The 27,612-nt window shown below is 39.0% G+C and overlaps 2 protein-coding genes across 6 annotated transcripts in view; one reads left to right on the top strand and one right to left on the bottom strand.

Annotated features, from left to right (window-relative positions):
* RPRD1A (regulation of nuclear pre-mRNA domain containing 1A) overlaps positions 1–27,612 on the top strand; it is a 77,581-nt gene that overhangs the window by 44,161 nt on the left and 5,808 nt on the right. Inside the window, exon 7 of one of the 3 annotated variants that reach the window (XM_055368144.2) lies at positions 3,171–12,424. The exons of the other annotated variants lie outside the window; for them this stretch is intronic. Coding sequence (XP_055224119.1) covers positions 3,171–3,389 — 219 coding nt within the window. The 3' untranslated portion in view covers positions 3,390–12,424. Of the gene's footprint in view, positions 1–3,170; positions 12,425–27,612 lie in introns of those variants that run through there. 3 annotated transcript variants of the gene reach the window in all.
* Positions 12,495–27,612, bottom strand: part of RMP24 (ribonuclease MRP subunit p24) — a 38,729-nt gene continuing 23,611 nt past the window's right edge. For 2 of the 3 annotated variants that reach the window (XM_019014052.3, XM_063699146.1), the window contains exons 5-6: positions 22,873–22,956; positions 12,495–13,037 (exon numbers count right to left, since the gene is read on the bottom strand). In XM_019014052.3, coding sequence (XP_018869597.1) covers positions 22,911–22,956 — 46 coding nt within the window. In that variant the 3' untranslated portion in view covers positions 12,495–13,037; positions 22,873–22,910. Of the gene's footprint in view, positions 13,038–22,868; positions 22,957–27,612 lie in introns of all 3 variants that reach the window. The other variant, XM_063699147.1, reaches the window with a different exon arrangement.

Raw genomic sequence — 27,612 nt, 5'->3', positions numbered from 1 at the left:
TCTGAAAGTTTTCAGTTACTTTGCCGATATTCATCACAGGAATGACTATGGCAGCTATATAGCCTTACAAAATGTATTTCTTAAATAGTGAGACTTGAATGTCAAAATTGCTCTTTTATCTATAAGTGGCAGAACACGTGTTAGCAGGCATGGACACTAGTCACATTGTACATCTTCATCAGAGCTCTTGGGTGACCAGGTATGTTGTCAATAGTAATTTTTTATTATTGTTATTTTGGAGACAGTCTCTTGTTCTGTCACCCAGGCTGGAGTAGTCATGCAATCACAGCTCACTGTAACCTCGAACTCATGAGTACAAGTTATCTTCCTCCTTCAGCCTCCAAAGTAGCTAGGACTGCAGGTGTGTGCCACCATGCCTGGCTAATTTTTAAATGTTTTGTAAAGAAGAGTTCTTGCTATGTTGCCCAGGCTAGTCTTGAACTCTTGGGTCAAGCAGTCCTCCCACCTGGGCCTCCCAAAGTGCTGTGACTACAGGTGGGAATCACTACATCTGGCCAATAGTAATATTTTGCAGGTCTCAACAGTTGGCTTAAAATACTCAGTAAACTATGCTGTAAATAGATGTATTGTCATCTATACTTGTTTCATTTATAGAGCACAGGCAGAGTAAATTTAGCATAATTCTTAAGGACTCTAGAATTATTCAGAATGGTAAATGAACATTGGCCTCTCCTTAAAGTCATCAGCTACTTTAGCTCCTAATGAGGGCCAGCTTGTTTGTTGAAGCTTTGAAGGCAGGCATTTATTTCTCTCTAGCTATGAAAGTCCCGGGTGGCATCTTCCAGTACCAGGCTCTTTTTTCTACATGGAAAATCTGTTGTTTAATGTAGCCACCGTCATCAACGACCTTAGCTAGAGCCTCTGGGTAACTTGCTGCAGTTCTTAGTTCAGCCCTTGCTGCTTCACTCTGCACTTCGAAGTTATGGAGACAGCTTCTTTCCATAAACCCCATAAACCAACCTCTGCTACTTTCAAACTTTGCTTCTGTAGCTTCTTTACCTCCCTCAGGCTTCATAGAATTGAAGAGTGTTTGGGCCTTGCTGTGGATTAATTAGGCTTTAGTTTAAGGGAATGTGGCTGGTTTGATCTTCTATCCAGACTACTGAAACTTCCTACATATCACCAGTAAGGCTGTTTAGCTTTCTTATTTGTGTGTACACTAGAGTAGCCCCCCACCTTTTTTTGAGATATTGTGTCACTCTTGTCCAGGCTTGAGTGCAGTGGCTTGATCACGGCTCACTGCAACTTCAACCTCCTGGGCTCTAGCAATCCTTCCACTTCAGCCTCTTGAGTAGCTGGAAGTAGAGGCATGTGATACCATGCCTGGCTAATTTTTAAATTTTTTTGTAGAGACAGGGTCTCACTGTGTTGCCCAGGCTGGTCTTGACCTTCTGGACTCAAAACAGTCCTCCTGCCTCAGCCTCCCAAAGTGCTAAGATTACAGGCACGAGCCACCACACCAGGCCTGGAGTGGCGATTTTAGTTTCCTTCGAGAACTTTGCCTTTGCATTAACAGCTTGGCTAATTGGTGCAAGTGGCCTAACTTTTGGCCTGTCTTGGCTTTTGACATGCCTTCCTCACTAAACTTCATCACTTCTAGCTTTTGATTTAAAGTGAGAGACCTATGATTCTTTCTTTCACTTGCACATTTAGAGGCCATGGTAGGATTCTTAATTGGCCCAATTCCAATGTTGTGTCTCAGCAAATAGGGAGGGAGAGACAGGGACAGCCAGTCAGTGGAGCAGTGAGAACACAATGTGTGTGGATTAAGTTTGCTGTCTTAAATCACTGATCACAGATTACCATAGTGCATAAGAATAGTGAAGTTTGAAATAGCACAAGAAATACCAAAATTTGACAGACACTTAAGTGAGCACATGCTGTTGGGAAAATGGTACCTCTAGACTTGTTTGGTGCCGGGTTGCCACAAACTCAGCTTATAAGAAAACACAGTGTCTTGAAAGTGTATTAAAATGAAGCATGATAAAACGAGGTATGGCTGTATTTGATTTAAATTTAGAATTTGGTAAGATGCAGCTCTGTGGATGTTTCAAAGAAGCATGTGACTAGTTTCTTAATTTATATTTTTGAGGTCTAAATATTGTCCTAAAATATTTTATGTTTAACTTTTTTCAGGAATCGTGTAATCTTTTAGTTGTTGATAATACAAGTAATTATTTCCCTCAAAGGGAAAAAGTTACTTAAGCAAAAGACTTAGCCCTGTTTATGGGCTCTGCATTTTCTGTCCTTTCTTTTTCATGTAATACATTATATGCATCTTACATGTCATTGTTTTCCTTTTAATATATGGATGTGTCATAATTTATTTAACTGCTCTGTTCTCTGTTACTTTTTTTTTTTTAAATAGACAGGATCTCACTTTGTCATCCACACTGGAGTACAGTGGCAAGATCATAGCTCACTGTAACCTCACACACCTCCTGCCTCAGCCTCCCAAGTAGCTAGGACTACAAGTGTACCTCACAATGCCTGGCCAATTTTTTATTTTTTTGCAGAGATGAGGTTTTGCTGTGTTCACTCTATTTATTTTTATTGCTTTTCTATTAACAGAATTTCAGAGAACATCTCTTTAGGTAACTTTTCACTCACATATTGATCCGTTCGTTAATAATTCTGATAAATTTCTAAAGATGAAATTGCTGATTCATGTTAAAAGACTTGATCCTGTTAACCAGTCTTATTGCCTTCTTTGATGATTTCTGAATATTGTCTATAAGTCTTCTGTCCAAGGCCATTCATTTTCTCCAGAGGAAAACACCCCAGATTTGCTGGTTAGATAACATAGGACATCTGTTTTTTGAAGAGTGCTTTTACCTCTTAGCACTGTGATTTGGGTCCCTAGATGCGCACACTCTTTTGCTGAGCTTCTTATCTTCCATCTTTTAGTTGTATGGGATAAGGGTTTTACCAGATTTGTGTAAAGAGTTTTAGTTGATCCTTCTTGTCAACCTTAAGACTTGTCATTACATATTAAGGAGCCTGGTACTGCAAAGTCCGGAACGTATCCAGAATTCCTCAGGATGAATTGCGTTACTTTCGGTCATTATTTCCTGTTGCAGCTGTCCTCATCTTCCAACAGGTTCGTTCATCCTTTCCTTCCCCTTCCCCTTCCCCTTCCATTCTTTCAGATGGAGTCTCACTCTCTCACCCTGACTGGACTGCAGTGGCGTGATCTCAGCTCACTGCAACCTCTGCCTCCTGGGTTCAAGCAGTTCTCCTGCCTCAGCCTCCTGAGTAACTGGGATTACAGGTGCGCGCCATCACGGCTGTCTAATTTTTGTGTTTTTAGTAGAGACAGGGTTTTGCCATGTTGGCCAGGCTTGTCTCAAACTCCTGACCTCAGGTGACCCGCCCACCTCGGTCTCCCAGAGTGCTGAGATCACAGGCATGAGCCACCACACCCAGCCGTCCAACAGGTTCTTGACATTGGTATGCTGTGGTCCACTTTCCTCTGTGCTTGTGGATTTCTGCCTGTGTAAATTGCTTTATTGTTTTAGTGACTTACTGGGAGGGAGCAGATAAACATGAGTTTGCTCTGTCATATAAATGGAAGACTTTTTATGTCTTAATTAAGTAGAACTGTAACATACATGTTTCATAACTCCTGCCAAACCACCTGTCTAAGTGGTTGTCATGTACTACCTGGCTTATAAGATGATCTTCTGCTCCCTCTCATATCTCCCTACATCATTGCAACCATATGGATCTTTTAAGAAATCAGATCCCATCACACTCCTCTTTAGAAACTCATCAGTGGGCCAGGCGCAGTGGTTCATGCCTGTAATCCCAGCACTTTGGGAGGCTGAGGTGGGTGGATCACGAGGTCAGGAGATCGAGACCATCCCAGCTAACACGGTGAAACCCCATCTCTACTAAAAATATAAAAAATTAGCCACGCGTGGTGGTGGGCTCCTGTAGTCCCGGCTACTCGGGAGACTGAGGCAGGAGAATGGCGTGAACCCGGGAGGCGGAGCTTGCAGTGAGCCAAGATCACGCCACTGCGCTCCAGCCTGGGCGACAGAGCGAGACTTTGTCTCAAAAAAAAAAAAATCAATGGTCCCCATTACACTTTTGGATATTATTTTGAACTCAGACACCATTTAACCGCATCTTGTATCATCTTGGCTTGCATTTTGTTTTTCAGGTATATCAAGCATGTTCTAAAATCAGAGCTTTTTGCTTTGCTGATTGTTAACAGAGAGGGACTGGAATGCTCGTGCCTCCTGCTCTTTCCTTAGCTGGTTCCTTTTCCACTCAGGTTTATATTCCTATGTCAAGTCTTCAGAGAGTCCTACATCCTTTTCTTTTGGTCCCATCTACCCATTCGTCTGGCCCCCTCTACCCAACTGTATTACATTGTCATTTTGGTTTTTGTTTTTCTTCCATATTAATTCTTTCTATTAATACTTTATATACTTAGTTTTCATGTGCACCTGCCACTAGGATGTGAGTTTCATGAGATGAACCTTGTTTGGTTTTTCATATTTATTACCATGCCCTCAATGCTTAGAGTAGTTTCTGTCTCCTGGTAGGCACTCAGGTGTTTGTGTTAAGTAAATGAATGCCATTAGAAATGTAACTTGGGGCCAGGCGCGGTGGCTCACGCCTGTAATCCCAGCACTTTGGGAGGCCGAGGCGGGTGGATCATGAGGTCAGGACATCGAGACCATCCTGGCTAACACGGTGAAACCCCGTCTCTACTAAAAATACAAAAAATTAGCTGGGCGTGGTGGCGGGCGCCTGTAGTCCCAGCCACTCGGGAGTGTGAGGCAGGAGAATGGCGTGAACCCGGGAAGCAGAGCTTGCAGTGAGCCGAGATTGCGCCACTGCACTCCAGCCTGGGCGACAGAGCGAAACTCCTTCTTAAAAAAAAAAAAAAATAAATAACTTGGAAGAGGTATATATTTAAAATTGGTAACTTACTTGTAGCTAAATCAGAAAAGAATGATAAATAAATAAAAATGATTGAAAGACACTTGAGGATTTTGAATAAAATTATATCCAACATAATTGGTTAAATCATTTTAGCAGAGTCCAGTACTTAAAAAGTCTTAAGTGGGCTGTGTACACAGTTCAAGGCATGCAGTTTGTAGAGCTGCAGTTGAGCATTTTGAACAAAGGAGTAAATTATCATCTTGAAATTGTAAAATTATTTTACCAGCTTGCATTTTTTTCCCTTCTGTAGGAGAATAACACTAACAATATGTGAGAATAACGTGAATAAGAAATGAACAGTAGTAATCCTTAGCATTGTATAAGTACTGAATTTGTAAAGAGTAATAGTGCCATCTAGTGGAAGAGCTGGAGCTACAGATGAAACCAGAGTCCTTAAGCCAGTGTTCATTCTTTTATGTTAAAGTATGTAACAGAGAGGAATTTACACTCTATTGCCCTTTGTGCCTGTTCACTCATTCATGGAATGGAAATGTAATATTAATATTAATGCTAATTACTGTCAAGAGGCGTTCATAGAACTCTGATGGTTAAAACAATGATGCGTATAGGCAGTTACGCTTTCTTGAGACAAAGGAAGTCCTTAATAAACTGCTAACAAAGATTACATTTTCTTGTTACTGTATCAGTTCTTACAAGTGAGATGAGATTGAAAAGTAGTTTGGAGCCACATTGTGGAGGGCACTTGAATGTCAGGCCTAGTAGAGGTTGATAACAGGCCAAAGGGAAGAAAGGAGTGGTGGTGTTGGCAGTGTCTGAAAATGGTTATAGTTGTTGAGTGGATTAGATTGGAGAGAGATTAGCAGTAGGGAGACCAGATGCAACTTAATTAGAAAAATGTATGTGCTGAGCAGTAAAAGCCTGAACTACAGTGGGTGGTAGCAGTGAAGTGTGTGTGTGTGTGTGTGTGTGTGTGTGTGTTTTGAGACAAGGTCTCACTCTGTTACCCAGGTTGGAGCTCAGTGGCACAATCATGACTGACTGCACCCTCGACCTCCCAGGGCTCAGGTGATCAGCCTCCCGAGTAGCTGGGACTACAGGCGAGTGCCACGACTCCCGACTAATTTTTGTGCTTTTTGTAGAGACAGTGTTTCACCATGTTGCCCAGGCTGGTCTCGAACTGCTGGGCTCAGGTAGGTGATCCACCTGCCCTCGCCTCCCAGAGTGTTGGGATTACAGGTGTGAGCCACTGCACCTGGCAGTTTTTTTTTTATTGCAAAAGTAGTACATGCTTATCATAGTTGAAAAACCATTGATAAGCACATGCAGATACCATCCAAAATTTTTGTCACCCATTGAATACCTTTTGGCAAGATTTAGAAGGATAGAATCAGACTGTACATGTCATTTTATATAGTGTCTTTTTGCACATTTACTATAAAAATTTTCATGTGATTATAAATCTCATTTAATAGCTAAATTACATTGTTCTATGGAAGTAGTATTTGTTTAGCCAGCTAATTATTTAACGTTTATATTTCTTCCAGTTCCTTGCTATTGAAGAACAGTGCTTTAAATCACCTTTTGGCATTTATGTTACTTCCAGTTTGATACTGAAAACATTGCTCTGAATCACCCTTCAACTAAGTTTTGGCTTATCTGTGATAGTCTTCTCATAAATTCCTAGAAGTAAAATAATTTAAAAAAAGCAATAAGGAGATATGGTTTTCATGCTTGAGTTAGTTACAGTTTTAAGAAAACAGGCCGGGCGCGGTGGCTCATGCCTGTAATCCCAGCACTATGGGAAGCCGAGGCAGGCGGATCATCTGAGGTCAGGAGTTCAAGACCAGCCTGACCAACATGGAGAAACCCCGTCTCTACTAAAAATACAAAAATTAGCTGGGTGTAGTGGCAGGCAACTGTAATCCCAGCTGCTCGGGAGGCTGAGACAGGAGAATCGCTTGAACCCAGTAGGTGGAGGTTGCGGTGAGCCAAGATTGTGCCATTGCACTCCAGCCTGGGCAACGAGAGTGAAACTCTGCCTCAAAAAAAAGAAAAAAGAAAAGATATTCTTTGTAATGACATGGGGTTGTGGAAATGGGAACTCTTAACATATTATTGATGTAAATTCATTTGGTCCACTCTGTGGAGGACAGTTTGGTAATAAGTATCAGAAGCATTTATTTTACATAGTTTTTTTCTCTTTGCCTTTTATCAGATTACTTAAATGTATGTAGTGATTGAAAGTAACTAGTAGACCAAATTCTGGGTGCACAGGGATGGTATAGTTTTATTTTACTGTTTTAAAAAACTTCAGGTAAAATACATATAAAATTTGCCATATTAAACATTTTTAAATGTATATAGGTCACTAGTGTTAACTATATTCACATGATTTTGCACCTTATTTCTAGAACTCTTCATATTGCAGAACTGAAACTCTGTACCTACCCATTCAACAACAATTTCTCATTTCTGCCTTCACCCAGCCATCAATTTTTCTTTCAGTCTCTGAATTTGGCTATTCTGGATACCTTATATAAGGGAAAGCATACAGTATTCTCTTTTTGTGACTGGCTTATTTCTTTAGCATAATGCCCTCTAGGTTCATCCAGTTTGTAGTACATGTCAGAATTTCCTTCCTTTTTAAGAATATATACGCTGCATGTTTTCATTTGTCCATGGCTATATACTTGGGTTGCTTCCACCTCTTGGCTATTGTGAATGCTGCTGCTATGGAATGTTGGTGTACAAATAATATCTTTGAGGCCGGGCATGGTGGCTCACGCCTGTAATCCTAGTACTTTGTGGGTGGATTATTTTATGTCGGGAGTTTGAGACCAGCCTGGCCAACATAGTGAAACCCTGCTTCTACTAAAAATACAAAAATTAGCCGGGCATGGTGAGTGGCACCTGTAGTCCCAGCTATTTGAGAGGCTGAGGCAGGAGAATCACTTGAACCCGGGAGGCTGAGGTTGCAGTGAGCCGATATCACGCCACTGCACTCTAGCCTGGGCGACAGAGGGGAACTCTGTCTCAAAAAAAAAAAAAAAAAAAATGTGAATGTGTGTGTGTGTGTATGTGTATATATATGTGTGTGTGTTTATGTGTGTGTGTGTGTGTGTGTGTATGTCTTTGAGACCCTACTTTCAACTTGTTGGGGGCATTTACTGAGAAGTTGAATTGCTAGATTATACATTAATTCTATTTTCAAATTTTCTTGAGAACTGACATACTGGTTTCCGTAGTGCTACAACATTTTGCATTCCTACCAACAGAGCACGAGGGTTCCATTTTCTCCACATCCGCACCAACATTTGGTGTTTTCTGTTTTTGTTGATAGTAGCTATCCTAATGTATATTAGGTAGTATCTCATTGTGGTTTTGATTTGCGTTTCCCTAATAATTAATGATGTTGAACACCTTTTTCATATGCTTATGGCCATTTGTTTAGCTTTCGAGAAATGTCTATTCAAGTCCTTTGCCTATTTTATTTTTATTTATTTATTTATTTATTTTCTTGAGACGGAGTCTCGCTTTGTTGCCCAGGCTGGAGTGCCGTGGCGCGATCTCGGCTCACTGCAAGCTCTGCCTCCCAGGTTCACGCCATTCTCCTGCCTCAGCCTCCCGAGTAGCTGGGACTACAGGCGCCCGCCACCACACCCGGCTAATTGTTTTTTGTATTTTTAGTAGAGACGGGGTTTCACCGTGTGTTAGCCAGGATGGTCTCGATCTGCTGACCTCGTGATCCGCCTGCCTTGGCCTTCCAAAGTGCTGGGATTACAGGCGTGAGCCATGGCGCCCAGCCTTGCCTATTTTAAAATCAGGTTGTTTTCTGTTGTAAGTGATGGTGTCATTTTAGGTTGATGATATTTGTTATAGTCGGGAACTAGAAAGAATTTGGAGACCATCTAACTGACTTTTTACTGGAAATGATTCTGGAATATTTCCTGAAAGATGAGATAGTTTAGCCAGCTTCTGCTTGGAAGTTTCTGGTGTAAAGGGAACATACTGTTTTGAGAGTAGTCTGTTCTATCTTCTGGACAATTGCTAGAAATTTATATGCTTTTTTATTTGTTTATTTTTAATATTTATGACACATGCTGGCAGTAAATAGAAATTTATAAGCTTTTTAAAGAAATTAGCAAAAAATATTTGTCCAAATACATATATTCTTTTATATATGTATGTGTATGTAGGTGTGTGTATATTTATATACTCACACTGTGGAGAAAATGTGGAGTACCAGAAATCACAGGAAGATAATAAAAACCACAAATACTGAAAATGCATGACTTGAAACAATATCCCATTATCTGAGTTTCTCTCAGACTCCTTCCTTATGGTTTTTTATGGACCTGTTTTGTTTATAGGATTCTAGATAGATCATTTTGTTGGTGTTTAAGAAATTTTATTTTTGAAACGTTTTACTGTTTCATTATCGTTATTCATGCATTATTTCTCAGTTAAAATTTTACTTGATTCATGTGTCAGAAATGTAAAAAAACTTTTTTTTACTTGTAAAGATATTCCAGAAAAAAGAAAAGAGAAATTACATTTTAATATTTTAAAATAAAGGATAAAAATAAAGATGTCATGAAGAGCAACAAAAATGGCGCAGGTCTTTGCATGTCTGAGAGTGGCTCTCCTTCCTGTTCACCCGTGGACAACAGCTTCACTGAATATCTTTTTGTCTTTTGGCCTAGATATTGTATTTTTTTTCCTTTATCCTAAACTGACTAGCACATATCTCGGATATTGGTCTTTCATTAATTTTGCTTGATATTTGATGTGCCCTTATATTGGGAAGACCCAAGTTGTCTTTTATTTTTGCTTCTCTGTTTATAGTTTTTTTCTTAAATCTTATTATAGGTATATTGAATGTTCTGACTCTTCACGCTGCTCATCTTTTGTTTTGCCTCACTTTTCTCATTTTCCTTCAGTATTTCCTATGGTTTTGTTGTTGCCATTTTTTGTTATACTAATTCTTCCTTACTGCATGAGAACTCTGCTTGTCTAATGTTGGGAACTTAGATTTTTTTGTCAGATTTTTGTGGTCTCTGTTGAAGAAAGGGGTTTATCATTGTGTTTACTTGGCTAGTTCACAGATTGTACAACTCAGGTCAAGTCAAGAAGGAATCAGGAGTTGTAGATGTTAGTGCCAGAATTTGCTGAGTCAGCCCAGATCTGACTGGGACCTTGCCTCTATTTTTGCCAGCACACCAGCCCCGCCATCCAATTATTCTGGTATTGTACTCCCTGAATCCTCCCTGTACCTCTGGAAACCACAGCAGTCACAGCTGTCCTTGTTAAAATGATTTGGAGTGATGACTAAAATATTCACACCTTCAGAGCTTGGCAAAGTCTTGTAGGAATGTTCGGACCTATATAATGTAAATGCAAAATACTGTTTAATTAGCCTACTAATAAACATTAATGAATTTTTACATTTTTAATTATTCTTTTGAATAGAGACTATTTAAACAAACTTCAGTAAATGCAGTAGTCCCCTGCTTATCCGCAGGGCATGTTTTCCAAGACCCATAGTGAATGCCTGAAACTTCTGATGGTACTGAACCTTATACACTGTATATATTCATGTGTCACTTAACGATGGGATACATTCTGAGAAATGCATAGTTAGGCATTTTTTCATTGTGTGAACATTGTAGCATGCACTTACACAAACCTAGATGGTATACCTACTACCCACTGAGGCTTTATGGTATAGCCTGTTGCTTCTAGGCTACAAACCTATATAGCATGTTACTGTTGTGAATACTGTAGGCAGTTGTAATACACTGGTAAGTATTTGTGTATCTAATAATGCCTTCTGGTATACCTCTTGAAGGACCTGAGGCCATTTTACAGTTAACTTTTTTTTATAGAGTATATTCTAACAATAAAAAGTGTAGTAAATACATAAACCGGTAACAAAGTCATTTATTTTCATTATCAAATACTATATACTGTACATAATTATACTGTACTTTTATACAACTGGTAGCATGGCTGTCACCACAAACACATGAGTAATGCATTGTGCTATGATGTTAGGATGGCTACGCTAGGCAATAGGAATGGTCACTAGGTGATAGGAATTTTTCAGCTTCGTTATAGTCTTACAGGACCACTGTTGTATATGCAGTCCATTGTTGGCCAAAATGTAATGCAGTGTATGATTGTACTTTTGTTTCTATACAGTCACATTGTATGGGGGTGGTAACATATACAACATTCTGGATTAAGGGATGATTTTTGTCCTGGGTGGAATGGACAAAAAGATGTAATTATGTAAGATGTAATTAACGCTACTCAGAACAACATGCAATTTAAAACTTAGGAACTGTTTATTTCTAGAACTTTTCATGTAATAGTTTTGGACCAAGATTGATCTTAGGTAACTGAAATCATGGAAGGTGAAATTGTAGACAAGGGTGGACTCTTATAAAATCTTTACTGTGGCATAAATAGTTTATGACATTTATTTTTGCTGCATATAAGCTATTATTTTACTTACAGGCTCTGAGCTTTTTTGTTTTTGGAAGGTGCACATTTTTGGCATTGGCATTTTTTGCTTGTGTTAATTTTGGGACTATCTCAAACCTCTCTTTTTTAACATCTGCCATTGTTAATGTTGGAGATGTTCATCAGGTTCTTATGTAATTAGTTTTTCAAATATATGTATCTTTTTTATCTTGCTGAACCAATGTTTTAGCTTGTCGAGTTTTTAAAAAACTTTACTTTTGTCATTTCTTATTTTGGCTCTGTTGGCTTTGTTTCTTCTGCTGATTTCTTAAGAATATATTTTAATTATAGAAAAAAATAAAATATTTTTACATGTTGAAGATATAAGGCCAGAAAAGAGGACAGTGGTTATTAACTTTTCCTGGTTGACTTTGGTCTTAAATTAGTTAACATTTGGATGGGCAGATTAGCTTTGTAGTGAAGAGTGGGGACTCTGGAGCAGTATTGCCGAAGTTTCAGTCCTGCTTCACCACTTACTAGCTCTGTGACATTCGACAACACATTTGGCCTCTGTTTCCTTGTCTGTAAAATAGGGATAATAATTGTACCGACTTTATGTGGTTATTATGGGATTTAAGTGAGTTGGGTGCTTAAAACTGCCACACATATAGTAAATACCTCAGAGGTTTTAGCCCCCAACAAAAAAAAACTTGGAGATTTTCTAGCTAGCATATCTCTAGCATTTAACCAGTGAAATTATGTAGTTTTATGGGGATATTCTTGAGTTTTCAGATGTCTGTAGTATTTTTATGTCTATAGCGCAGTGGTCCTCCCAAAGAGGAAGTGTTTGTTTTGCTAGTTAAATCTTAGTATCTCAGTGATTGCAACTGGGTTCCCAAGTTTTAAACAATATGTTCAGTCAGTTTTTTGAGATTCTGGCTTATCTGAGTCAAGCCTACTTGTCTGCTGTTTATGAAGTCTATCTCCTTTCAACTGGAGGTAATAAAGTATTTGCTATTTACCCTTTTGGCAGTTCTTCATGATTTCTTGGAAGTAGTTGTTTCAGAAATCAAGTTGGTGCAAAATGTTTTCTCCTCCCCATATTCCCCCACCTGCCAGTATTCTCAAATATGATTGATGAAGTTAGGACACTTGGATTCAATTAAAGTGGTGTTTGTGCCATTTCCTTGCCTGATTTAGATTTTCACTCTCTTTTGTAGAGAAAACAAAAGACATGGACGTCCTACCCTTAACTTCTATTTTAAGGTGTTAGACTGAGTTGCAGCTTTTGTTTTGTTTTGTTTTTTTGAGACAGGGTCTCATTCTGTTTGTTGCCCAGGCTGGAGTGCAGTGGCACGATCATAGCTCACTGAAATTTTGAGCTCCTGGGCTCAAGCAATCCTCCCACCTCAGCTTCCCAAGAAGCTAGAACTACAGGCACACACTACCACACCTGACTGATCTTTTTTTTATTTTTATTTTTAATTTTTATTTTTTTTTATAGAGACAAGGTCTTGCTATGTTGCCCAGGCCTGTCTTGAATTCCTGGGCTCAAGCGATCCACCCGCCTTGGCCTCACAAAGGTGCTGGGATTACAGATGTGTGCCACCAGGTCTGACCATCTGCAGCTTTTCCTAGAATTTATAGAAAAGAGAATATATGTTAGAATATAATAAAGAATTACATAAAACAGTATATTCTGTCCTTAAATAACTATAACATATCATACCATATTATATAGTATACAAAATTCATATATTACAAAGATGTATGTAAATATATCTTACATACTACATTACATGTCTGTTGATGGTAAGGATAGATATAATGAAGGGAGAGATATGAAATGGAGACGGGAATGAAATGGGGGAGAGACAGATGAAATGCAGGGGTTGAGAGGGTACACTGTGGAGTTACAGAGCTGCACTGTTCACTAGGCAGCCACCAGCCACATGTGCTGTTTAACTTAATCAAAATTAAATAAGAATTAAAATCCAGTTTCTCAGTAGCAGTAGGCACATTTGAAGTGCTCACTAGCCACATGTGGCTGTTAGCTACCATGTTGGGTAATGCAGATAAAGAACATTTCCATTGTCACAGTAAATTCTATTCATAATGGTTGATAAAGATTGCCAAAAAGATAAGTATTGATGAAGTAAATAGAGACATAGGAAATGAAGAAATTGTATATGTAATATCTCTGCTCTAATAAGAGAAGAAATGCTGTGGGTACCCCAGAATAGGCAGTATTCACAGAAGATGGAACAGTGACAGGATTGAGTTAAAGATTTCACATCCTAGCATGTACTGTTGTAAAGGTGGAAGCATTCACACAAACGTTCCATGTCAGAAGTGAGACACCTAGAAGCAGGAGTTTGGAACAACACACAGGGACTCCATTGCAGTGGAATGGCGGGTAAACCCCTCCATATCCTCCTTTCTTGGGCCAGGTAGCAATGGTGAGGAGTCTGCCTGTGTTGGAGCTTGGAACAGGGGAAAAGGGCAGTATCTTCTCCAGGCTGATGAGGGCCAGGAGTGATTGAGATAATCAATATGGAAAACCAGTTGCTGGGATAATCTATGTTGAATCTTTTCCATCCTACTGACGGCCCAAGTAGGTTATTCATACAGTCTGTACTTTAAGTAAGGGTGGTTGAACCACTAAGCATTTTTGGAAAGACAATACATAAGAAAGAAAGCTCAAAGGGAAGAACTTTCCCCTAGGAAATAGTTAATACAAAAAAACAATTATAGTAATGTGAAATAACTGCTGAAAATGCCTGAACATCTGGAGTTTACTCTCCCTACTCCCATACCCAGTTAGTGTCCATCAGAAAACAAGGTGTCCTTACAGCCGTGTGCTGAGAGTATCTTCACTTCTGATCAGCAAAGTAATGTTTGGGAATTCTAGGCAGGTAAGCAAGGAAACAACATAAGTAACAGAGTCAAAACCATAATGGCTGTGAAATGAGAGGAGATGAGAGTGGAACAAGTGAGATACTTTGTGAGATTTTGGAAAACTGAAATTGTGCTGATGTGGTTTAAACTTGATATAGTAAGTGGTGCTCTACCGTTGCACATAATGCATTCCTAAATATGTATGAAAATAAGTCACAAAATTTCAGCATCAAATGGGTATAAAAATATACAGAATTTCAGTATATCAAAATTGATACACCATGAGGGGCAGTTATTTTTTTCCTAGAGAGATTTTTAAAGATACATATATATATATATACATACACAAGGTCTTGCTGTGTCGCCCAGGCTAGAGTGCGATGGCTCAATCATGGCTCACTGCAGCCTTGACATCCTAAGTTCAAGTGATCCTCACTACTCAGCCTCCTGAATAACTGGGACTACAGACGCATGCTACTGTGCCTGGCTAATTTTTGTGCTTTCTGTAGAGAGGAGATCTTGTTGTGTTGCCCAGGCTGGTCTTGGACTCCTGGGCACAAGTGATCCTCTCACCTTGGCCTCCCAAAGTGCTAGGGTTACAGGTATAAGCCACTGCACACAGTCTAATTACAATTTTTTAAATTACAGTTATTGATGCTTTTTAAGCACCCAAGGAATAGTTTAAAATTAGTAAGATCATAGGTAAATTATTAAAACACAGACAATGCCTTTTAAAAATGTAGCCTCTCCCAGCTAAATAGGAATAAGTAACTTTAGTAGTTAAGAGGAACTGGTCGTCAAGTTGGGAAGTTTAGGTTATTTTTTGTTTTGGTTTGTATTTTTCTAGAGATAGTCTTTCTATATTTCCCAGGCTGGTCTCAAACTCTTGGACAAAAGCAGTTGTGTCTCAGCCTCCTGGCTGAGACTATAAGCATGAGTCATGGCTCCTGGCAAATTTATTTTTTATTTTTTATTTATTTTGAGATGGAGTCTCACTCTGTCGCCCAGGCTGGAGTGCAGTGGCGCGATCTCGGCTCACTGCAACCTCCACCTCCTGGGTTCAAGCGATTCTCCTGCCTCAGCCTTCCGAGTAGCTGGGACTACAGGTGCATGCCACCACGCCCGTCTAATTTTTGTATTTTTGGTAGAGATGGGGTTTCACCGTGTTGGCCAGACTGGTCTTGATCTCTTGACCTCGTGATCCGCCCACCTCAGCCTCACAAAGTGCTGAGATTTCAGGCGTGAGCCACTGTGCCCAGCCAGAATTTAGTTTTTAGTAGATTGATCTGGAAATTATGATGTTGATTTTGGTGGTGATCTCATTTTTATCAACTTCCCTTAAATCTGTCAAGCAAAAATGTGTAACAGTTATATTCTTTTGCTTTTTTGTGAGATGTAAAGAAGCAGTGTCCTTCTCTGAATCCCTGCATTCCCTTTGCATTTGGATCACTGGAATCTTGATGCTAAATTCCAATTCTGAATCAGAAAATTCTCTTCTTTTCCTTCAGTATTGAACATACCGTGAGCCACCTGAATATTTGCTACTTAGCATGTCTGATATCTATCCTTGTTTCTTGTCACAAGTATCATCCACATTACAGACCCCGTTGTACAAAACTGAAATTCTGACTGTAACGTCATCATGGGGTAGTTCTGACCTGCTTGCTAGTTGATATGTGAAAGCCTGAATTTTGCTTCAAAAAAGCCATTCAGGATTAACAGTGTATTGTGTAATAAAGTGGACTTTGTGTGAAAGTTGGAGATCCCTAGTAGATAATTCAGAACTACTGGAAGTTTCACAGTACACTTGTAAATGATGAAAGTGTTCAGCGTTTCCTTTGAGAGTAAAACACAGGATGGCAAGGGGACAAAATCTGAAAGTAAAGAAAAGAAAAAAAAGACAGAAGAAAAACTAGGAAGAGTAAAGAAGACAGGAACACATAATACAGCTTTAATCATGCCTGCCAGAATGTTGTGTCCCCATCCAGAAGCAGGTGTCATATAGGCCAGATGACTCTTCTTCCTCAACTGTCTGTCTTAGAATGTATCATCTGTGGGAAGGAGGGGAACATCTAGGTGTCTACTGCTAGTGAGCTAGGAGTTCTAGGATTCTCAGGTTCTAGCACTGTTAGTTTGGGCTTAGCCTGCTAGATTTTATTCTGTCTGTATTCCGGCATTGTTACCCCTTTCTGGCTAATCATCCAGCACCATTTCCCTCCATTTGAGGATTTATAGTCAATTGGGCTGGGGGATGGGGGACTCCCTTTTTATCAGGTGATGCTGCCCTTGAAGCCTCCAATAGCTTATTAGTTTCAAGATTCTCAGAATTCTTAGGCCTCTCAAATGAAATCTTCCAGTACTACATAAAACATTTCTATACACTGCGGGGGTGAAAAATTACCACTGTCTATACCTAACTGAAACCTTGCTATGGCCAGGCACAGTGGCTCATGCCTGTAATGCCAACACTTTGGCATTCAGCCTTTGGGAGGCTGAAGTGGGAGGATAGCTTGAGCCCAGGAGTTTGAGACCAGCCCTGGCAACATAGCGAGACCCTGTCTGTACATAATATTTTTTGAAAATTAGCTAGGCATGGTGGCACATGCCTGTAATCCCAGCTACTTGGGAGGCTGAGGTGGGAGGACTGCTTGAGCCTGGGAGGTTGGGAGTGCAGTGAGCCATGGTGACGCCACTGCACTCCAGATGGGCTGACCTGTCTCCATAAAATAAAATCCTGCCATGGCACTTAAACTCCATTGTATGTGAGATGATACTCTAAAATTTAATCATAACATGATACTTATTTAGCATTAGCTCTGTGCCAAGACACTGTTCTAAGTACTTCTATTTTCGTTAATTCTGTGATTGTCATAGGTAGATGCTATTCTTACCTATTTTATAAATGAGAACAGTGAGGCACAGAGGTGTTAACATACTGTCTTTAAGGGAAATTTGAAAAAATACATTAAAACCATTTAAACAGCTCCTGCTCACATTTTGATGTATTTCCTTTAGTCTTTAAAAATATCATAGATTAAAAATGTCATCGTAAACATAGTTGTAAAAAAAAGAAAAAAACACAGGTGTAGCCATGCTGTGTGTACAAAGTTAATTCCTGCTTGGATGTCTATCTTGGTTAGTTTCCAGTGAGTGATATATGGAGTAAAATCATGAACTGGGAATTGGGAGTTACGGGTTCTAGAAGTTACTCTATGAACTTGAATAAATTGTATACTATCAAGGCCATTTTTCATTTTCATGCTGTGGATTTCAAACTTAATGATTTATAAGACCTAGCTCTAAAATTCAGTGCCTTTAACTTTTTCCGTATTTCTGTCTCATAGTTGGATACTTCTGGGTACTTTAATTCAGCTTATAAAAGTGATATACAGAGTTTAAAATTTTCTTTCCTTGCCTCTTTTTCCTAAGAATTTTCCCATCATAAAACCAATACATAATTATTAGAGAAAATTTGGAAAATACTGAAAAATAGAAAAACTGCCCACAAATTTACAGCAGTGAAAACCATTATTAAAATTTTCATATATTTTGTTTCATTGTGTTTTCTTTTTTTGTTTTAAATAGTTGCAAATATGCAGTTTTTTTTTTGTTGTTTTTTTTTTGAGACAGAGTCTCACTCTGTTACCCAGGCTGGAGTGCAGTGGCGCAATCTCAGCTCACTGCAAGCTCCGCCTCCCGGGCTCACGCCATTCTCCTGCCTCAGGCTCTGGAGTAGCTGGGACTACAGGCGCCCGCCACCACGCGCAGAGAATTTTTTGTATTTTTAGTGGAGACGGGGTTTCACCGTGTTAGCCACGATGGTCTGGATCTCCTGACCTCGTGATCCACCCGCCTCGGCCTCCCAAAATGCTGGGATTACAGGAGTGAGCCACTGCGCCTGGCCATGCAGTTGTATTTTTTAAAAAGTCTCTGTGAAAGTGAGTTTCTTCACCTTAACATAGGTAGCCAGATTTATATTGTCTTTTATTTTTTAAATTTATTTTATTTCTTTACTTTTTTTGAGTCAGAGTCTCAATCTGTTGCCCAGGCTGAAGTGCAGTGGCAGGGTCTTGGCTCACTGCAAACCTCTGCCTCCCAGGTTCAAGTGATTCTCCTGCCTCAGCCTCCTGAGTAGCCGGGATTACAAGTGTGTGCCACCGCGCCCAGCTAATTTCTGTATTTTTAGTAGAGACAGGGTTTCCCCATACTGGCCAGACTGGTATCTCTTTTCTTTCATTTCAAATAAGAGTGGAACTTTTTTTTTTAAGGTCTGTTTATCTACATGGGGTTAAATAAGTTATACTTGTTGGACCTATTGAAAGAACTAGGCCTACATAACAAATGGAGCAGTGGGTTACCGAAAAGAATATTGAGGCTGGGCGCCGGCTCATGCCTGTAATCCCAGCACTTTGGGAAGCCGAGGTGGGAGGATTGCTTGAGACCAGGAGTTCAAAACCAGCCTGGGCAACATAGCAAGACCTTGTCTCTACAAGAAATACAAAAATTAGTTGGGTGTGGTGGTGTGCGCCTGTAGTCCTAGCTACTCGGGAGGCAGAGGTGGGAGGATCATTTGAGCGCAGGCGGCAGAGGTTGTAGTAAGCTGATACTGCACCACTGCATTTCAGCCAGGGTGACAGAGTGAGACCCCATCTTGGAAAAAAGAAAATAAGGTTGGAAGTCTGTCAGTGTGCCATTGTAATTTATTGGTGGAGTGCTATCATTGGTAACAATATCATATAAATGTATTTAACCCCTCCAAGCTTTTGAAGTAAGATTCATGTTAGAGCTAGAATTTGTCTGGGTGCAGTGGCTCATGCCTGTAATCCCAGCACTTTGGGTGGATCACTTGAGCCCAGGAGTTCAAGACCAGCCTACGCAACATGGCGAAACCCAGTCTCTCCAAAAAAAAAAAAGTCTGTGTCTATCTGTCTCCCTCCCTCTCCCTCTCCAAGTGTGGTGTGGTGGTGCGCATCTGTAGTCACAGCTACTTGAGAGGCCAAGGTGGGAGGATCACTGGAGCCCAGGAGGTCGAGACTATAGTGAGCTGTGATTATGCTGCTGCACTCCAGCCTGGGCAACAGAGTGAGACTTTTTCTTAAAAAAACAAACAGGAACAAAACAAAACAAAAACAACTTTAGACTTTATTGATAATTTTGATATCATTGCATTGAAGTTTAACTAAAATATGAACCTCTTAAAGCAGTTATATCAAAGAGCAGAATATGGAAGTTTTAAATTTTTTTGAGTTGCCAACAGCTTTGAAAAATGCACATATGCACACGAGTTTACTTAGAACTTCTGCTTCTGAAACTCACCCATCAGTAGCTAACTCACTTAAACCATGGTTAAGGTGCATTTTCTGTCGAGTAATATACTTGACAGGTCAGACCGTTGGTCTGTAACCAGTGCAAATTGAATGGAGATCACTGTGAAACACTGCATTTATTTCTTTATACCTTTCTTTGCCTAAACATTTCTAGTATAAATTCCCTTATTTTGATTTTCCAAAGTTAATTGCATCAGTGTTGTCTGGACCTGGCTTGGCATCACTTAATGGGAGAAAGCACTGAACAAGTATAGCTATTAGCATGGTGACACAGCTAGTTTAGTGTTAAGCTACACTAATAAACCAAGTGATCAGAATGTGGAAGATAAGTTCTGTTTCATCAGATGCTGGTTAAACCACAGCGGGATTTCTGTCTTCAACTCTGGATTCCATATTACCAAAATGAATTAACTTGCCACAGTGTATCCAGAGGCAGAGACAAGAACAAAGGGAAATGGAACTAACATTCCTTGGAGAACAGTTGAGGGAACTGGGGAGATCAGAGCTGGGGAGGGATATAAATTATGTGAATACCTATCTTCAGAACCTTTGAAAGCTATCGGAAAAGAGGATTTGGGTTTACTTCTGAGAGCAGAACTAGGACCATTGGATGTGTTACAGGTGACAAGCAAGACCACTCTGCCATTTAAAACTTCCTAATGTGTAAGGGCTATTTAATAAAGAGTGAGTCAGTCTCTGGCATCTACCTCTATAGCAGATCTTATACACAGTCTAATGCCTAACTAGATTAATAACACCTTAAACTATTGACTTGTTTACCTCACTATTACCTGATGTTTGGGTTTCAATAAAAAATTACAAGGCCTGCTAAAAGTCAAGAAACAGCCTGAAGAGAGAAAGCAAGTGTCAGAACCAGACTTACATATGGCACAAATTTTGAAGTGATGAGACTAAGAATTTAAAATAATTGAAATGTTAAGGGGTCTAACAGAAAAAGCAGGTACAATGCAAGAACAGATGGGTAATATAAGTAGAGAGGTGGAAATGCCCAGAAAAAATCCAAAGCAAATGCTAGGGGAAAAAAAATTACCGACACTGGGAGGCTTAGGTGGGAGGATCACTTGAGCCCAAGAGGTTAAGGCTGCAATGTGCTGTGATTGTGCCACTGCACTACAGCCTGGGTGACAGAGTGAGACTGTAAAAAAAAAAAAAATAATAAGAATGTGTTTGATGGGCAGTTCAGCAGACTGGACACTGCCAAGGAAGGAAGTGGTGAACTTGAAGACTAGGTCTGTAGAAACTTCCCAAACTGAAATGCAAAGTGAAAACAGAATGGAAAAGAAGTCCCCACAAATAGAACAGCCAAGAATTTTGGTACCATTTGGAAAGGTATAATGTACATGGGCTTGGAATACTAGAAAGCAAGAGAATGAAGCCGAATAAATATTTGAAGTAAAAATAGCCAAGAATTTTAAAAATTAGTGACAGACACCCAACCACTGATCCAGGAAACTCAAGAGAACACCAAGCAGTATACCAAAATGCCTACAATCTCTACTTAGGCATGCCATATTCAAAGTACAGAAAATCAAAGTAAAACCTTGAAAGAAGTAAAGTAAAAACCTTGAAAGAAGCCAGAGGGGGAATCACCTTACCTTACCTGTAGCATAACAAAGATAAATTATGGACTTCTCAGCAGAACCATGCAAGCAAGAAGATAGATAAGTGTTGAAAGAAAAAACCCACCAACTTAGAATTATATATGCAATGAAATTATTCTTCAAAAGTGAGAGACAAACTAGTGAGTTTGCTAGTGCTGGAGGTGGTCAGAAAGAGGTCGAATAACAAGGACGAGAAATGTTAGGTTCAATGTTTGCCTAACTATATTCGGTACATAAGCTGTTAGCTGTGGAAGATGGTAGTACGTGTTCAGCAAAAATGTATTTCAGTGATTTTGAGGAATGTCGCAAACCAGATTGTACTTTTGGAACTTCACTCTGCTCAGATATGGAGGATCTGAGCAGGCCTGTAGCAAAGAACCCTATTTTTGCTTACAAACATAAGCCCAGAATCTCTGACTTTTGGCCTGCTTGTGAAAACCTTATGGAATGATGTTTCATGGAACACCCAATTTGGGAAACACCAGATTAGATGACATTTATGACAAATGAGAAATGGGATTCTTTATTAACTGGATAATATGTGTACTAAGTGAGTGAGGCTAAAATGTTAGAAGATAAAGGTTAACAGTATTAACTTCCTCATTTGAATATGAGTACATGTGGAAAGACTGATTATGGAGGGTCATTTCTTTAAATTCCTTCTCTGCTTGATTTGAAATTTCAAAAACAGAAATAACCAAAGTTAAATGCTGCTTATCAGCTCCTGGCTTACTCTCTCTGCTCCATCCTTCCACCCTCAAGGTCAAAACATCATTATTAGGAGGTTCAGCTTTCCTGGCATTGGGCACCTTTTCTGGTTGAACTAGCCCCTTTCTGCCTTTTCCTTAGTATCTTTATGTTGCTGCTATTGCTCTTGTTTAAGAAAATTTATCACGGGGCCTATATGCTGTTATTCATGGGAAAATGACAACTCTGCTTCACTACTAGGAATGCCAGAGATGTTTTAAGGACAGAAGTAGACTACCTGATACAAGTCAGTGTTTCCTTATTGGATTTTGAGTTTTAGGAACATAACTAGTTGTCCTGTCACTGTTCTGAACCCTTAGTTGAACTTTCATTTGGATAACATCTTCAGAATACCCACCCCCAAAATAATTCCAGGATATGAGAGGGAGGTTAGCATAATGGTAAAGCATGAGGACTCTGAAGACAGATTATCTTAAGTTGGAGCCCCCTTTTGCCCCTGTCTGTTGACTTTGGGTGAAGTTTCTTAATGGTTAAATGTGGTTTAGTTTCATCATCTATAATACATGGTTAGTAATAATCTCTACCAGTGAAGATTAAATGGAGCACTTAGAACAATGTTTGGCATATAGTAAGCAGATGAGAAGTGTAGTAGCTATTTGGTTAGGGTCACAGTGTGGTATATGAAATCTTGGAATACATAAAGTTTCTTTGTAACATCTACCCTAATAATTTAACATTGCCGGTTTTTCAAAACCTAGTTGACAGGCATTGGGTTCCTTGCAGAAAACTTGATAAAATATCTTTTTCCACATGTTGTTAACAATCTGGGAGATTAATGAAACTTTGCAATAGTGGATTTCTTAAGAGAAGGAACTAAAGGAAGTGAGACAGTTCGTTAGATGATACTTACTTACATTAAAGTAATTCCCACCAAAAGGTAAAACTTCTGCAGTCAAGGGGGAAAAAATGACAGCTTCATCTGAGATGTATAGGATAACCTGTGAAAAGAAATGAGAAAGGATTGGCTATACTGGAGTTTATATTTTTAAAATTGTCAATTCCAGGATTAGATACCAAGCCAAATTTGAGCATTTGTTTCCCAGAAGGTGAGGGCAAACCACTGAGATCTTTATCTCCTTTGCAGTCTGTCCCCTGGGGATGGTAACAGACTTGACTAATCTGTAGTCTCAGAAGCTCCCTGACATCATGGAATGTCTTGGCCTTATTAAAAAAAGAAAATGGGTGTGTGTGTGTTATATCTTGATTAATACTTCAGTTAATTTTTTCCTCTAATCTAGAAAAGGGCCCAATTCCAGGACATGCAAAATGAAGTAAAAGTAAATGGTGATGGATCCTAATAATGAGAACTGAAGCTTCTCAGTAGTTCTATTGAAGGCAGTGGCTTAAGAAATACTTGTATGTTAACTTCTTAAAAGAGGCAAAGGACATTATACTGCAGATAAATGAGGTCACCAGAGAAAACAAACTTTGCACCTTTTTTCTCTACAAATTCTGCTGTTTTTATCAAGAAATGGGTAGGAAGCCATAGGTCTGCAATACAGTAAGTATGATGCTTAGAATTGACCAAAGCCTTTAATTGACCACTAAAGATCCCCGTATGGATGTGGTTGAAATTCTCTTTTTTTTTTTTGTCACAATTATGTAGGAAAGATAAAAGGAATTATTAGCAGCATCTGCAAGAAAAAGGCAGCCATGTAAATATTTTAATTTCAGAAATATTATGCATTTAAAGCAACTAGAATTTTAGAACATGACAGGGTCAGCCCTAAAATGAACAAGAATTCCAAATTTCAGGAAATTTATTCTCTTAGATGTTCTTACTGCAAGGTGATTCTGATATCATCTCAGAATGATAACCACAATTATATAGCACTTCCTAATTTGAAAACTTCCACATAATTTGGCCACACAGCACTGTAAAATAGTACCCTTATTTTATGAAGGAGGCATCTGAGACTTAATTAGATAATCTTCAGGAGCCCTTGTCCAGGGTTACATAGGTAGTAGATTGAGGAAACAGTACTCCATCCAGATCTGACTTCATGGAGTGTTGACTGGGGCGTACTGTTAATACTCAGTCCCCTGCTGGACACTGCAAGTAATGTAGATATATAGGAAGTGTGTTTTCTCCTAATTATGGGTATGAAATTAGAAAACAATCCAGTAGTAATTCAGAAATAACTTGTATAGTAGTATATCATAGGAAGTTAGCTTGAGGCCAGAGTCAGAAAAGATTCTATTGCAGTGTTTGGTCTTAATGTAGGACTTGAAAAATATATAAAATTTGGATCCTCAATATATACTTAGTATTAGCTGTAAAGAAATCTGTAATGGTGGTTCAGATTTCAAGAAGCTGTAGCCCACTTGCAGTGCACACAAGGCAAGTCACACCTCCTAGTTCACTAGTGTTGAAGTATTATAGCAGTGTAAAGAAGGCTTCTGCCCTTGGAAAGACAAGACAGACTTACATGGATTACAACCAAACGGCGCAGAGATAGTTTCAGCTAGGAGCCTAGAGTAAGGATGCTAAGAACAGGGGAAGAGTTTTAGGCAAAGTGAAAATTTGCCTGGATTATGATAGATGGGCAAAATTTTGGAAGAGTGGAGGGGCTTGGATATGATCAGTGGAATTGAGCCTTGGTATGAAGCTGGAACTGCAGAAACTGACATGAGGGTTGCTCATGACTGAGGTGATAACAAGCTTTAGGGTGGTAGTGATGATACTTGTGGCAAGTAAAGGGTAAATTAAGGACAGAAAGGTGGGCCTTGTTGAATGAGGAAAACGGAGGGGAAGAAGTAAAGTGGCTTCGGTCAACAGAGTAAGAAGAATGAGGTAAAGCATTGGTTCCCAAATGCACCCATGCCATGGTGCCACCTGAGAACATTTATTTTAATAGTTACATTTTTTTTTTTTAGTTTTTGAGACAGTTTCATTCTTGTTGCCCATGCTTGAGTGCAATGGTGCAATCTCAGCGTACTGTAACCTCTGTCTCCCAGGTTCAAGTGATTCTCCTGCCTCAGCCTCCCAAGTAGCTGGGATTACAGGTGCCGCCACCACACCCAGCTAATTTTTGTATTTTTAGTAGAAACAGGGTTTCACCGTGTTGGCCAGGCTGGTCTTGAACTCGTGACCTCAGGTGATCCGCCCACCTTGGCCTGCCAAAGTGCTGGGATTACAGGCGTGAGCCACTGCGCCCAGCCCTGGTTACGTTTATTTTGATGTGTGAATCAAAACGAAAATGAGCACAACAAACCTGTGATTGCATGGATATTATTTCTTAGAATGAAGATGTTAAAAAATGAGTTGATTTAAATATTATGTAAATAACAGTGTAAGGGAGTCATGGTAAAGAACGTTATGAAGGATGGTAGTTAACTAATTGAAGTTTGGAAAATAGTGATTAAAAGTTGGGAGAGGTGGTATGAGGAAAATTTCTGGGGTTCTGAAAAAGCCTATATCTTGATCTAGGTGTTGGTTACACGGATGGGTACACATATATACTAACTGAAGTATATACTTAATAGTTATGAGTTTTATGTTGTGCCCCAATTTAAAAACTTTAAGTAGCTTTTGACTAAAGATGGGTAAGATGGAAAGAAGAGCAAAATTTGTAGTAGAGGAAAAAGGTGCAAAGTTGGTTTTCTTTGCTGATCTTATTTGTAGTGGAATAGATACTCAGTTACATTCATTTTATTTACATTCTCTGCTTTCCAAAAATAATCTTTAAAAGCGTGTAGCTAGATCAATATAAAGAAATTGCTTATGAATGTTGGGTGTTGAATGTTTTGCTTATGAATGTTGCATTTCTTAAGAGATACATATGTATATACACATGTACATATGTATATACACCATTCAAATGATAGAATTTTTTTCCCTCTTTTTTGACATTTCATTCATCAGTTTTTTTAAAAAGTGTATTCTATATATGTGATATGTGAATGGTCAATAGGATGTTAAAGCAATACATTGTTACATGGTCCGAAAATAGTAGTGAAAGTTTAGATATGAGAAAAGTCATTGGGGAAGGTTCAATGTAGAGTTTGGGATTTCAGCTGGCACTTGGAAGTATGGAAAGAAATTGGTATCCTGGACAGGTAAAGGAGGAAAAACTTGAACAAAATATTCTAAATAGGAATTTGTACTGTATTTGGCTTTAAGGGAATTTTGTTCATATTGGGCTTAATATCATAAAAATTCTATATAGTTTAAAATAACTTCAATATATTTGCTGTAGTGGCCATATATTATTTGTAATCTTAAATTACAGATAGTTTTTTTTTTTTTTTTTTTGAGACAGGGTCTCACTCTATTGCCTAGGCTGGAGTACAGTGGCACAATCATGGCTTATTGCAGCCTCGACCTCCTGGGCCCAGGTGACTCCCACTTTAGTCTCCTTTGTAGCTGGGACTACAGGTGCATGCCACCCATGTCTGGATAAGTTTTGTACTTTTTGTAGAGACAAAAAGTTTCACCTTATTGCCCAGGCTGGTCTCAAACTCCTGAGCTCAAGCATTCCACCCACTTCGGCCTCAAAATGCTGGGATTATAGGTGTGATCCACTGTGCCTGGCCAGTATTTTTAACCAAGTTGCATCACAGTGTTGATAATACAACTGCTATTCTGCAAAACATCTGAAAATGTTTTTGGTTGTATCTTTTTGAATAGCAAATGTCGTATCATTTGACCAGAAATAACTAAGATCTATTAATTTATTCATCAATTTTGATGTGTCAAAATCAATTATGTTACATGGTGCCTGGTGTTAATGAACCTTGAGCAGTTTATGTTCACTTTTTAGTAAAAGTTGAAAGATTTATATTACCTGAAGGGAAACCAGCGTGTTATCTTCAGTTTTTAAAGCCTCAGTTTTCTTATCTATGGAACGGGAATAATGATGCCTGTGTTTTAGCATTTTTGTGAAGATTAAGAATTATGCAAAACAGCTTTGATAATCTGGGAAAATGTTTAGTTTGTCCATCAGACTTTTTAAAAAAAAAAAGTTTTAATTTTAGAATAATTTTAGGTTTACCAAAAAACTATGAAGAGAGTATAGAAAATTCTCATACACTTCACATCCAGTTTCCTCTATTGTAACATCTTACATTAGTATGATACATTTGTCATAAGTAGTGAACCAATATTGACACATTGACTAAAGGCCACACTTTATTCAGATTTTCTTAATTTTACCTAATGTCCTTTTTTCTGTTCTAGGATCCCATCCAGAATATCACATTAGATTTGGTTGTTCTGCTTCTCTTGGGTGTGACAGTTCCTCTGACTTTCCTTGTCTGATGACCTTGACAGTTTTCAGCACTACTGGTCACGTCCCTCATTTGGGATTTTCTGATGTTTTTCTCACAGCTAAAGTGGAGTCATATGTTTCAGGGAGGAAGACCATAGAGGGAGAATGCCATTTTCATCTCATGTCAAAGGAAATACTGTCAACCTGAGTGATAGTGTTGATAGGACCTTTATCACATGGCTTAGGTATTGTTTGTCAGGTTTCTTCTCTGTAAAGTTAATCTTTTTTCCCTCCTTTTCATACTGCACTCTTTGGAAGTCAGTCATCACATACAGCCCACACTTAAGAAGTGGGAAACTTTTCAGATATGAAATGCTGTAGGTG

Source organism: Gorilla gorilla, chromosome 17 (genome assembly GCF_029281585.2).
Source record: "Gorilla gorilla gorilla isolate KB3781 chromosome 17, NHGRI_mGorGor1-v2.1_pri, whole genome shotgun sequence".
NCBI lineage: Eukaryota > Metazoa > Chordata > Mammalia > Primates > Hominidae > Gorilla > Gorilla gorilla.
The sequence above is the reverse complement of the archived record's forward strand: the minus strand, read 5'-3'. Positions and strand labels throughout refer to the sequence as shown.